Source organism: Colossoma macropomum, unplaced genomic scaffold, assembly GCF_904425465.1.
Source record: "Colossoma macropomum unplaced genomic scaffold, Colossoma_macropomum, whole genome shotgun sequence".
Lineage (NCBI taxonomy): Eukaryota > Metazoa > Chordata > Actinopteri > Characiformes > Serrasalmidae > Colossoma > Colossoma macropomum.
In genome coordinates, this window is record NW_023495252.1 from 310,763 (window position 1) to 325,512 (window position 14,750).

The following is a 14,750-nucleotide window of genomic DNA, read 5'->3' on the forward strand; positions in this document are numbered from 1 at the left end:
AAGGAGTCGTAAAAACTCTGCCCAGATGGATTTACTGACATGTTGCAAATACCCTTTGCTAAAAAGTCTTTTTTAAAAAAAAAAAAAAATAATTATGTACTATTGGAGTATTGGAGTTTTATTTTAAGACCAGCTTTGAGATGATCAGGTGTAAACTGTATGAAAAGTTCAATATAGGTCATATTCAAACAATGTACATATGTAGAAAAATGGTAATAATTAGCAAATGACTTGCATTTGCAAAGTTGTCAGGCTCACTCTAGAGCATTATTTGATGCCAACTTCCCATACATGGAGTCCATACATGGAGATATGTACCAAGTTTCGTGTTGATTGGCCAACTGTAAGGCTGTTAAATACCTGCTGAAATCTGATTGGCTGATGGCAGCCATGTTTTTTCGTATATGACATTAGCCTCATAGATCCTAATACAGCTTAGTAGCACTATACAAATTTCAATGTCAATCAGACAAACTTGGTTTGCATAACACTTTGTTTATTATAGTTCCACTGAGCAATGCAGTTCCACCAAACTTTGAGAATGTATGACTCCCTTACAGTGCATGCCTGAGAAGTTTCGTAACAATCGGTCATAGCAGTTCTCAGTTCGAGCTGTATGTGCATGATTTATGCAATATGTCCACCCATATTATTAGGTGGGGCCTGCACACTTGACAGTGTTGAAATTCCAATTTTTTTTTGATAATTAAATATTTTGATAATTTTTTTTTTAAGATTAAATGTCAGGTTCTTAGGATTCCCTTGACACCAAATTTGTGCAGATTGGGTGAAAACTCAGGGAAAAAATGTATGTGATTTTGCAAAAAAAGCTAATTATCTCAAACTCTAAGTGGGTGGAGCTATAAGGTTCTTAATATGATCCAAAAAGACTGAAGCTTTACTACAGCACCACAACTGGTTCTGTTCGCGAGTCAAGCTGCAGTGTTAAGAGATCATCACAGAATTACAGGAAGAACTGTTCAGTGTTTCAACATCCTCATATTAAACACACACAGAAACATTTGTGGTCCTACGTCAAATGGCAAGAGAGTTTATACAGATTAATAGATTTATTGGACTATTAAAATCATCATCAGATAAATTACTTCACTATTTACTCGAATAAGTCTTGTAGTATATAGAGAATAAATATTTGTATTTTTGTAAGTTGGTTTGACATTTTAAGCACATGTTCTCCAACCGAGACGTCTGCAGAGGGTCACTTTTTTCATTATTATTATTTTTTTTTCTAAATAACAAAATATTAAAATATATATATATATAACAAAATATTTAGGGTTACAATCAGCCCACATCGTTATGCTGGTAAGGTATAACTGATAATACTTACTTAGCTTCCCATCATTAAATATGTATACTGCTTGATTTAGAAATAATACACTCCATCATTCTGAGTCTCCCAGTCATGCACTACTCACTGTGAATGAGATTTGGGTAACCTTTGTTTTGCGTTTGAAGGAGGGGAGTGCAGAGACTAGCCAGGAGACCTCCTATGACCTGAGCTATGTGTTTTGTAAATGTTACCTTGCTGTTGCAAATGACACATGCACGCGTGAGCGCACACACACACACACAATATCTCAATTGCACGTACACATAAACTCTCCTTCATCTAACCCATTTAGAAATACACACACATACACTCTTTCACACACAAAAGCAAAATATCTATCACTTAGGCCCCATTTTTACTTTGCATTAACATGCCTTATTGATGACCACCCCAGATATTTACATCTGTCCTGTGGTGCTGTGTGACTCCACAGAGCTACAAGAGTGTGTAGCTGATTGTCTATACCTGCAGTTGTGAATTACTGTTAGCATGATTTCCAACAAGTGGTGGCTAATTTTCTGATTCACCCATGATGCACTGGACTAGTTGGTTCTTCTATATTGTGGAGGATACATTTGAACATTTCACATTGTAAGAGTATAAAGACATGCGCTGTCGTTAAAATTACTTAGGATCAACTACAGACACCTTATATCTGCTGACCATCTAAAATTACTGTTTTTTTTTTTTCTTTGATAAGATATTTAAATTTCTTCATTAAGCTGCAGTCACATAGGACTGTCTCCTCTCTTTTTTCTTTGTGGGGCTGGAACAAATATCAGGTGACCTGTGTCTTTGGGAGAAAAGTACAGTTCAGTGAACTAGGAATGTAAGCTAGTTAACTAGATTTCTGAAATAAAATTTTGCCAAAATGTGACAAGACCACAGCTCCCCCATGTACCTATTCAAGTGAACTGGCTTTTTCAGCATGCACATATTACACATTGGGTGTGACCGTAGCTTTAGTCCACTGGTACCTGCTGCTTTTTGACATGTTTCCTAGCTATAGCCAAGTATGATCAGCAGTTCCACAAACATCTACTAATGAATACTTGTCATAATAATAATAATAATAATAATAATAATAAATAATAAAATAAAAATAAGTTTAATTTCTATAGCAGCTTTCACATATGCAAGGCCGCTTTACAATAAGGAAGTATAGTGTATTACAGATGTGTACATAACATTTGTTTGTGATAATCCATCTCTGTCACAAGTGGGTTTGGGTCGGTTTCGGGTTTCAGATGTAGCCGTACTAGTTGGGCCCGGTCGGGTCTCAAAGTCATGAGTAATAGTTGGGTTTGGGCTTTTTCATGCCTATGCAGACTGAGATGAATGCCAGTAACTTGTGTCAACAGATTACATGTCAATGAAAGGTGTAAATGGGACAGAACGTAAATACAATTTCTTTCACACACACAAACCTATTTTCCATTGACACTATTTCACATACACATTTGAATAGAACTATTTTCTAAAAATAATGAAATATTAATTTAAACTTTCTGCATGTGGTTCCTTCAGAAAATCTTTCATTAGAGTCATGGTTCATGGAATATTTTCTCATAGTTTTGCTCCAGTAGTTTATTGGAAATTAAAGATATAAACATTAAGGAAACCCAACATCTGCTGAAAAGTAACAAGATTTGGTAGTATTTATATTTATAATCAGTTGAAAAACATTCTGGAAACAAGAAGTTTTAGGAAATTAGTAGCGTTTAAAATGTTCTGATATCATCCAAATAAGGTTCTCATACTGTTGCGGCAACGTTGTAGGAACATTTATAATCTTTGAAAATGTTCTCAGGACATCCAGAAAATGTTTTGGTAACCTACAGACAAGGCGCTTGTGATGTTGCAGCAACGTTGTAGGAATGTTTATAAACTTATGTAAAAATGGTCCAGAAAATGTTTTGGTAACCTAAAAAGAAGGTTCTCATAATATTGCAACAGCGCTGTAGGAATGTTTATAAACATTATATGAAAACGTTCTCAGAACATCTAGAAAACTTGACAGATTGAACATTATAGGACCCAAAAGTTGTAACATTGGAAAAAAGCTCTGATAACCAAAATTGTTAGCTGGGGGTTTCTTAACACACCGATCACATAGAGTAAGGGTTAATGAGAAACAGTCAGACCTGCTCTGTACAAATACTAGGTCTGAGTCAGGGTTGTGGTCTTTATATTATGCATATTGTGTAGTATAGTATGTGTCATTTCACATACTATAATGCACTAAATCCAGTTAAACGGGACTACTTATGCTCTGTTTGTGAATGGAATATACATAATGCTTTTCACAGACATAAAGTAGCAAACTTTAGCTATAAGACCTAACTCATCATTTAGGGCAAGATTTTTCTCAGTGGGCGAAGGCTCCAAATAAGATTCATAACACTACAAATTGCCAGATCAACTGAACGCTACTTTCCAGCATGCCACCACCAAAACAACAGCTTGTTTGTTACTAAAAAAAAAAAACTTTATGCTTCAACTTTATGGTTCAAAGCTGTCTGCCTTTCTCAAGTTGCATTATCCCTTATAGAATGTTTTATGTATTCCTTATATATTACATATAAGAGGGTACGGTTAGACTTTTTCCAGATAATACAGGTGTCCATGCTGAGAGCACACTTACAGGAAATTCACACAGCCTGTACCGGGTGGCGGGGCGATCCACACAAAGCTGAGACTGGTTGTGGGTAGATGACTGACATGAGATGCCACCACACTGCACACAAACTGAGTCCCAAACTGTCGCTCTGACATCACTCCTGAGAAAGAGGGAGAGAGGATGATCATTAATCATAAGCATGAAAGAAAAGCAATGAGGGACATATAGCAACTGGCATGTGAGCCCACTTCATAAAGATTAACCTATATGTAACAGAACAAACAAAACAGCACACTATACACTATGGCCTCTTTTCCACTGCAGGGTCGAATGGTTCTGAGTATGGGGGGTAGCCATTCCAGTGGCGTTTCCACATGGACACAGTTCAACATGGAATGCTTAAAAACCGGGCTTAGTCCGTTTTTTTTTTTTGGCATGGTTAGCTAACCGTACTCGGGGCCACAGAACCACTCAGTGGGATGATGTAACGACATAGAACCAATCAGTAAACAGCTATGTTTATATCGGTGTTGTGCCACAGCATCCTGCTGCGCTATTTCAAACCTGAAAGCATTCAAATCCATCCATTCATTCATCCATCCATCCATCCATCCATCTTATCCGGCTACATGTGAAACCCACCGCAGTACAGTAGTCTGTTTCAGTTAGAGATGCTCAAATAACACCCGTTTAGAGGATAAACAAGGTGAGAGCATGCTGAGAGAGTTGGAGTGATAGACGGAATCGTCTTTGTGGTGGGTGGCGTGTATGTTGCTATTAGCCTGCTAGCAGTTAGCCATTCGTTTGTGTAGTTTTCTTGGGTATTTCTTGGTTCCGATTTAGTGGTACAACAGAACAACAGAATGGAACAGGGAAACAGAAACAGTAACTGGTCTCACAAGTCCGGACAAGCGCGGAATGGCCCAGTATGGCCCTGAGAACCATTTGGCTCGATAGTGGAAAAGTGGCCGAAATGTATACTGCCACACTTCCTGTTGACAACACACCTTGTAGATATCCCTCACCCGAGTCATGTAGAGAGAGAGAGTCGCTTCATCTCCGTTCTCTATTGTATGACATTTATATAACGCTTTCCTAGGACTCAAAGATGCTTACATATTACAGTTAGTAGCACAAGAAACATACATATTAACATACAAACAGATGACACAGCAGAGACAGAAATACAAAAATCACAGCACAGATGATGAAAGGACATGAGCTATAATAGGTTGGGATAGAGGAAGATTGTATGCAAGTCAGAACAGATGTGTTTTAAGGTTGGATTTAAATGAGGACAGAGAATTAGACCGCTGAATATGAGAAGGGAGAGAGTTCCAGAGGCGTGGGGATAGTCTGCAAAATGCATGATCACCAAAGCTATGGAGGTCAGAGGAAGGAATAGTAAGCAGACCAACGGTAGAAGAACGGAGAGTGCGTGAAGGCTTGTAGGATTGGAGAAGGTCAGAGAGATAGGAAAGAGCAAGATTGTTGAGAGTTTTTAAGGAAGAAGAAGAATCTTACTGAATACGGTAATTTATTGGAAGCCAATGGAGGCTTTGGAGAACATGTGTAATGTGGTGATGTGACCGGGTGTAAGTGAGGAGACGAGCAGCAGAATTTTGAGCCGTCTGAAGTTTATGAAGTAATGAGGAGCTAATGTCTGCGAGAAGAGAACTGCAATAATCTAAAAGGCTAGAAATGAAAGCATGAATGAGAGTTTCAGCAGCTGACTAGCAGAGAGATGGTTGGATTTTTGCTATATTGCACAAGTGAAAGAGGTTTTAACAAGGGAGCTGACATAAGAATCGAGTTTAAGTGAAGAATCAAGGATGACACCCAAATTTCGGACCACAGAGGAGCAAGATAAAACAACATCATCAATTGAAAAAGTGATGGGGGCCACTTTTATTGAGATCAGATTTAGAACCAATGAGAATGAGCCCAGTCTTATCACTGTTTAGCATTAGAGAGTTGTGTTTCATCCAGTTCCTAATTTCTGAAAGGCACAATTCCAGATTACCAAGAGGGGGGTTAATAGGCGAATTTGTCTGAAAATAAATCACCCACATAGAAATGAAAGTCAAGGTTAAAACAACGAATAATCTTGCCAAGAGGGAGCATGTAAATAATGAATAGTAAGTCCAAGTACAGATCCTTGCAGGACATCTTGGTTGACAGTGGAGGTGGAGGAATGATGCCCAGAGAGAGTAACAAATTGTTTTTACGGTCTGTTAGATAGGAAGTGAACTAGTCAAGAGCAGAGCCTACAATACCCAGCTCACTCAATCTAGAGAGGAGGCTGGAATGGTGCACTGTGTCAAAGGCAGCGCTTAAATCCCAAAGTATGAGAATGCTAATAGCACCAGCATCAGCAGTCACCAGCAGATCATTGATAACCTTAACCAGAGCTGTTTCTCTCCAATGGACCATTTTTCCAGGAATGGTGGATCATGGAGCCTCTCAATAGTTCCCAGAAGTTAGCAGCAAATACTAGCAGCGCAGCTGAGTTGCAGCAGAAAAGACATTTAAAGAATCAGTTTAGATATAATCAGCACATCTGAATCAAATTAAAATGTATATTAAAGCATGTTAGTGTATTATCCCCCTCTAAATTAGTAGATTTAGGAAAAAACAGACAACACATTAGGCTAGGATACTGAGTAAAGTTAGCATCACATAACATTAACTATAAACAGCCTATTAATTGTAAATTCCTTGCTCTTAATGCCATTTCATCCACTGTTGTTGAATTAGAGGAACGTGATGTTTTGCGGGGCGGGGTGGGAGTTTATATTAGTTAAATATAACATTGGGGCATGAGCTTATAGAGTGGTAGTGGAGGTGAAATGAGGATAATGTTATCCATTTTGGAGTATGAGCTAATATACACAATCAAAAGAAAGAGAGCTATTTTCGTTCAATATTGCTATTTATATGGACATACTGGATACTTTAAAAAGTAAATAAATATATGACTTATGGATTGAGTGTTTGTAGGCTTTGTGATTCTGTGGACTATTACCTGTCCATACTATGTTGCAGTTTAGTTGATTTTGGATTGATGGCAATCCAAAACTGAGCCTAAAAACTCCCTACAATAAGACAGCACCCTCACTCTGCACCCTCAGTCTCAACTCCCTGGGTTCTGCAATTCTTTACCTGTTCCTTATTTTTAATAAACAAAAAAAAATCAGCAAATCCTTAGCAAACCATGCTAAGGACTATATGCTAGGACAACACAGAGAAAAGGGCACTGACAAATTGCTTGACATGCTATTTGTTTCAATTTATTATAGGTTTATTTAATGAATTCATGAACTGCAGTAAATAAGTGCATAGGAAAAAGACAATATACTAAAATATGTTTATATGTGTAAATAGATGTGCTTTAATATGTCCTGTCTCATGTGTTTTAATGTATCCTTTTGAATAGCAGATTTCTGCAAAACAGAAATTTCTTTGGCTCCTTCTCCTTCTGTCGTTTTGGAAAGTCATAAAATTTACATTAGTCATCAAGTCATTAAAATTATCTAGGCCTGGGATTACTGAAACCACCATGAATTAAAAGTATGTTAATGTTAAAAAATTAATCTGATTTCAATTTTGAAACATTTCTTCCCTTCCCCTCCCTCTAAATATATCAATAAACATTAGGATATGACCAATCTTAACTACCTTACAAGTACATAATATCTACAACACTAAAAATTTAAAGCAATAAACAATGGCAACACACTTTCTAACCATGGTAGCCTTAGCGTTACATACACATATTGGTGTGCTATGTAAATCAATGCATTTATTGACTGCTAATTATCAAAAGACACAGTCCTGTCTCTATGTGTTTACGGGTTTAAATTGCCCGCCAAGAACTTCTGGGAACTATCTGAAATCTATGTGAATCACGTGACCACGTGGCATTTTAAACTTCCTTTGACACGACACTCTCTACATGGCTCTGCCCCTCACTCACCAACTGGCTCTTTTGAATCCATGGACTACATCTCCCGTGCATGATGACAACCTCACTCAACAACAACAGTCTCTGGCCTTTATATGTAAACATGTAACCTGTTAGCTATGTTGAAACCAGCATTGTTCTTGCATCTGCCATTGCACAAAATCACGACATGTAAACAAAGATCATGACACATACTCTAATGTCAAAGGAGATAACGGCACACAAGTCATGTTAGAAGACACAAACTCTGTTTTTCCTGTCTACACGACAAAACCAAAAACTGAGTTTCTGATATCTTCACCCTGGAAGGATTTTTTCAAGAAGGTCCGTTTTCAGTGACAGTTTGTGTGTCAGTTTGTGTGTTGACAAAAGGCCAAAACGCATAGAAAAAGCTATGTTTAAAAATATCTTTGTCCATGTGGACAAGGCCTCAGAAGACTGAACTGAGAAAAGATTCCTGAGTCATGTGTACAATTCAAACCAGATCTCAACAAAATATCTACCTTTCACAAATCACCCTGAACAGTTGTTTTTCTTTGTATTTGGCCATTATAACATTATGTTGAGAGCTAACAAGTTGACCACCAGAGTCAGACTATTAATAGCTGATGTTAGCGATAACAGTAGCTAGCTGTGAAAGCTGCAACTTTATTATATGAACTAAATTGTCCATAATTGAGATTTTCATCTATATTGGCGTTTTTCTCCAAACCGTTTTTAGTGACAGGTTACTCATGTTGGCTGAGCGACTGACATATTATTATCTGCCTGTCTGGCTAGCTTACTTTTCTCAGACTTTGAAGGTTTTCCAAAGAGAAGGAGTTGAGCAGGGAGTGAGAAGTAGCTTAAGAAGGGAAGTTTTTTTTTTCCATCAGTAAGTGAATTAATAATATTTAAAGATGAAATATTTTGGGTTTTTTTCAGTATTTCATAGTGAATGAGCTGTGTTGCACCTGGAGCACAAGGAAAGCTAAAATGATGGCGACATCAACAGAAAAATGGAGCTGAGGTTGGCTTCGTATTTGCCAACGTTACAGCAAATTCAGTTCCCCGTTTCCCCTCATTGCGCATGTTGAAATCTTCACGTCTCCACCTGACGCTGCTCTGCAGGGCAGTCGTTCATGTTTGTGCTGCTATTTTGTTCGATTCCTCGGGGCAAGCAAGTTTTCACGTTGTTAGTAAAATGGTTTGTAGTACAAAATGTGTTGTTGGCAGAGGTTTTAATGCTCAAATACTAGGCAGGTAAACTTGCTAATGCTAGCTTTCACTCCGTTTGAAACTACTCCAGTGAATTTTATTTTATTTTTTTTATGGTGTACTGTGGATGCCCCAAAGCCTGGTCAGTCTCGCTAAGTTGTGGAAATATATTTGAAACATTTGAAAATTTTGTTGCTGATATAAATAAACTGCATTACACAGCACAGTAATTAGTCTGTATTATTATTTTCAGACTACTTACCTAAGTGAACCTAGGAAATTGGTTTCCCGATAACTTCTTTATAGTTTTCATCAATACAGTTGTTTTACACTAGAACACAGAGGAAACAGTTGTCTGGTACTGATGGAAAATGGTTTCTCCCATATATTACAACATAACACAACTGAAATTGAATAAAAATGCAACATTAGTGATCATGAGTATCTTTTTACCTTTGAAAACAACAAGTTTTATCCTTAACCTTTAATAATAAGAACACAGCAGGGAAGATGTTTTACTGGCAGCCTTGGCAAGTGGTTTCCCCTTGGAGAGATACAACCGGAGTGTATTTAAAACTACAATAATGATGCTGATAATCTATAATCTGTGCATGATCATTTACACTGAGAATACGGGGGAACATCTTTAACCAGAACCCTGAGAAAAGTGGTTTCCTCTTGTATATTACTCCTGGAGGGATTTAAAGTACAATCATAATGCTAAAAATCTCTATCTGCGCAAGCTCATTTCACTCAGTAATGTTTAGTCAAACTGTACCACATTTACACTGAGAATACAGGGGGGAACATCTTTAACCAGAGCCCTGAGAAAAATGGTTTCTCTTGTGTATTACAGCTGGAGTGGATTTAAAGTACAAAATAATGCTGAAAATCTATATCTGTGCATGATCTTTTCACTCAATAACTTTTAGTCAAATTGTACCACCTTTACACTGAGCATGATCTTTTTTTGCATGGGTTCGACTTGCTTTATAACTTTTTTTCTAACTTTGTTTTTGGCTTATCCCTTTTATTTTGGTTGCTGGTTTTTGAAATCTCTGTTAGGCTTTTTTGACCTGGAATTGTTTTTGTTTTTGCATTTGCTCTCTCAGTTTTGAACTTCGTGTGATTAAATCTCTCATTTTTTTTTAAATCCACAAGTGTCTGACTAGTTTGTGCAGCATTATATACACTCAACAAAAACTGGTCATTTTTCACTTGTCAGAGCTGTTTAGATTCTTATAAGGCCCCTGTCCTCCTCTAGAGAGACTAGACTTGATCCACAATCTTGACAGTCACTTCATAGCTCCAAAATAACTTTTCTATAACCGTACAAATTTGTGACTCTAAACACTGTGCCATGTTTAAAGATGTTATTGGTTAATAACAGCATTTAAATAAAACAGTATATAATAAATACAGCCAATTTTTAATATTTTGACAAAATAGGAAATAAGCTATGCAAAGGATCATGTTGCATTTTACTGAAGACTGAAACATTTTAAGAGGGCTGCTGGGTGCATTTTTACCTGCTATAAAGCTGCATCAGTGTTGTGTTTGTCAATTACTTGTTTTAAGTGTCCTCTAAACTGGGTGATTATTATTGTCTGGCATGGCTAACTAGCTATCAGTTATGTTGTGATATTTGAGACCTGTGAAATTAAAGAGTTCAGCCTACCAGGCGACTGCAGCCGCAACTCTTCTCCATGTTTACACACTGTCAATAAAGCCTGCCTTCACATATAAATAGTCTTTTATGCACTGAAGCATAATATGTTCCTACAGGATAGATACTGTGAGTGGAAACAAGTAACCTATGTAACACGCACATTAGTGTGTGGAGATGTGTGAGGACGATAGATCTGGTGTTTTTACAGAGGTAATTGAAGCTACTGAACTTTATGGCTTAAATTGTTGTGTATTCACATACTTGGAGAATCATTTTTTGTGCCATTACCTGTAGCTATTTGTCAGAGCAGCCAAGATCCAATGTCGCCAAGCATATAAAGATAAAAAAATGTAAATAAAAAAAAGTGTATGCTGGCAGAGGTTGCTGCTGTTCCCCCCAGCACCCCTACTATTGGCAGTTATGGGCACAACACAATGAAAAAATGACAGACACCCACAGAATTGATACCAAGCCCCAAAATGCAGCCAACATTACACCTATATGAGATTTTTCTGTAGCTGTAGCTTTCTGCCTTCTTTATGGATGAAACACATCAAACAAATTAATCAACTGACTCTTTACTAAATCCAGTCATCATGTTGATTATATTTGCTACGTCTGACAATCTAATTTGCCCACCATGGCAACTGTGGCACTGAAAACTCCATAGTTGACATTTTACACTCTAACATTTTTAGTATGTTGTTTCAATACATCCAAATTTCCAGGAAAAAAGTAGACAAGATCTCCAGTCTGCATTTTAAGACTACATTTGATCTCTGACTGCCTCTGACTATAAAAGAATATAGAGGCTAAAGCCTTGCAGATCATAGTTAAAAACCATTAAATAGCATTTAGCTCACCAAAAGTATGTGGACACCCAAACATTACATCTGAGGATTTGATTCTATTCAGGCATATTAGTGAGGTTGAGCATGGGTGTTGGGCAATAATGCCTGGCCTTCATCTCACCGAAATTGTAGATGAAACTGTTCATTAATGAAGTGTTCTTTAATTTTGTTAATGATGACAACAAATAAAAAAATCTGCTCATTGACAATATTAAAGCGGTTTTAAATTTCAACTTGCTGAAGACAAACATATGACAGCACGAGAACATTATACCCAAAAATGACATTATGACTATTTTTATTTTTTCCAAAACTGAGCTTTTGGAAAATGCACATCACTGTGGAGCTTTTTTTAAACTGGCTGACCCAACTCTGTATAAAAAACATCAACCTTCTTCAGTGAGTCTTCACCCTCAAAACCTGGTCTTTATCACTCACATTTGTTAGTGCATGCCATGTCTCATTCAAAGGAGATTTTTTGTTGAAAATTATTTCCCAATGCTCATTAGGCTGTAAGATGTTTCAAAACTATTTCTGACAAGTTTGGACATCACCAATCTAGTGTCAGGCAGACTCCAAGACTAAAGCGTAGAATATACTGGGAGATCACAAAGAACCCCCAGGGTAACATCTAAGGATCTGCAGGCCTCTCTTACACTGGCTAATGTCAGTGTTCATGAGTCCAGCATCAGGCAAACACTGAACAAGAATAGTATGTACAGAATGATAGCATGGATCATCCAGAATCTATTGAAGTAATAGTATGCAAAAAAATAAGGAGAGATGTTACGTTTGGCAAAACAGAATACTGCAATCGAGCATAAGAACTTCATCCCAACTTTGAAATACGGTGGTAGTATCATGGTTTGGGGCTGTTTTGCTGACAAGGACAGCCTTCCATTGTTTAATGGAGTACATGAATTCTTGATTGTATCCAGAGTTGTAAATTCTAAAGGAGAATGTTATGGTGTTGCATTTTGGAATGGCTGAGTCAAAGTCCAGACCTTAATCCAATAAAAGTGTTAAAGTAGAAACTAAAGTGTGGTGTTCATGCAAGAAAGCCCACCAACATAACACAGGTAAAGCAGTTCTTTAAGAAGGAATGGGCCAAGGTTCTTCCAAGTCAATGTGTAGGACTGATTAACCATTAGGCTGAAGTCACTGCTGCTCAAGGGGGTCACACCAGTTCCTGAAAGCAGAGGTTCACTTACTTTTGCAAAGACACTTAATGTTAAATTTCATAGTTTAATAAACAGATAAACTTGTGGGAATGTTGGGGTGTAGAGATTGCAGGACTGCACTAGTTTACATGTAGCGTGATGGTTTAGAGACTGAGTTCCCCTCGAAAAGATCAGGCGGGGCTCCAAAGTTCGACTTGGACACACGTGATATTTTATTTGCACATAAGCACGCAAAAAGTGAAAGAAAATACTGAAACCATAAAATAAACGGGTTGCACTGCAACTAAAATGACTAGGACAAAAATTGATTATTTCCAAGCATCTACGCAGTCCTCTATGGATATTCCTGGCTAAGCGTCAGCCAGCTTGTGCCAGCGGCCACAAGGTCACATAGACACATCCTCTCTCCTCTCTGTGAATGAATTTCACCCCCCTTTTAACACCCTAGCCCCGCCCCATCTGGTTAACCCAAACCATTCCCCAGGGCTAGTGAGGGGATACACAAAACAAACAATAACCAAACAACTTCAGGATAATTAAGACAATACAAATAATACACATAACAAGAAGCTTCCTCATACCAGTCATCATATTCATTTATATTAATTTACTCCTAACCCTTTTTCTGTCTTTCCCCACAGGTTCTCGGATCCCACCTCCCCCCTTCTACACACAGCCGTGGGCTCTACCGGCCAGCATAAGGGAAGCCCTGGAAGGCGCCCGCGCTCCCCTGAGGATCAGAACAGAACAAGGTAAGTATTTCTTCTATGTACATTTTACTATAGTCTAGGTTTCAATCCAGTCATTGTCCCCCTTTTTATGCCCTGATGTCCTTTCACAGTCTTGGTGATGGGACAGATTTACTGACCTCATCACAAAACTATATAAATTTTTATACAATTTGTATCTATTGACAAAGTGAAGATCATATACTAGGTCACATTTATGTAGAAGTTTACAAAATTATAAAGTTTTCACAAATTTTAATTAAAGCTTTTAATATCTTGGTGAGAAGAATACAGTTAGAAGAACACAGGTTTGCTGATTGTCTTTATGGTGCACGCTAACCACTGCATGGATTTCATTTGATGAAAGACTGATTAGATAAACTAGGTTTTGGATAGTGAGTGTAAATACTGGGATTCCTCAAGGAGAGCTTTGAAAATGGTTAAACTAACACAGAGAAACATATTCCAAAGTTAGTGTTTATTGTTATTATTATTATTATTATTATTATTAGTTTGTACATGTCATTTTCTCAGCCTAAAACCTTTGCACATAGTAACTGACCCTGTCTGACAAGCTATTAAACCCAGCTCCACACATTATGCACATACTAAAAATAAAATTATTTTACCGTAGCATTTTAAAGTAATTGGCAGCTTATCATATATTACCTAAACCTGATTTTTTTCAAATGGGCAAAATGCCAACACAAGATTGTAAATAATTTAGGTCTCACCATGTACCCTACATAATATTGTGAAAAAATTCAAGGAATCTGGAGAAATCTTAGTCCGTGTAGGGAAAGGCTGGAAACCACTGTTGAATGTGTGTGACCTTCAAGCCTTCAGACAGCATTGTATGAAAAACCATCATGCTACTGTGTTAAACATAGCCACATGGGATCCAGAGTACTTCAGAAAAACACTGTCACTTAACACAGTCTGCTGCTGCATCAAGAAATGCAACTTGAAACTCTTATTACAAAGACAGTGGAAATGTGTCCATGTTTTAGCTTGTTTTTAGGAAAAACTGATGTTTTCCATGCCAAAGACGAAAGGGACCATCCAGACTTGTATCAGCGAAAGGTGCAAGAGCCAACATCTGTCATGTTTTGGGAAGGGTTGAGAAGGTTACTGATTACATGTGGATCTGAGAATATGCAAATAGTCCCCGCCTCTATCTCCACCC

General features: G+C 37.5%; 1 protein-coding gene across 2 annotated transcripts in view; it reads right to left on the reverse strand.

Annotated features, from left to right (window-relative positions):
- Window positions 1-14,750, reverse strand: part of reln (reelin) — a 292,302-nt gene that overhangs the window by 227,579 nt on the left and 49,973 nt on the right. For both annotated transcript variants that reach the window (XM_036561448.1, XM_036561447.1), the window contains exon 3: window positions 3,999-4,134. In XM_036561448.1, coding sequence (XP_036417341.1) covers window positions 3,999-4,134 — 136 coding nt within the window. The remainder of the gene's footprint in view (window positions 1-3,998; window positions 4,135-14,750) is intronic.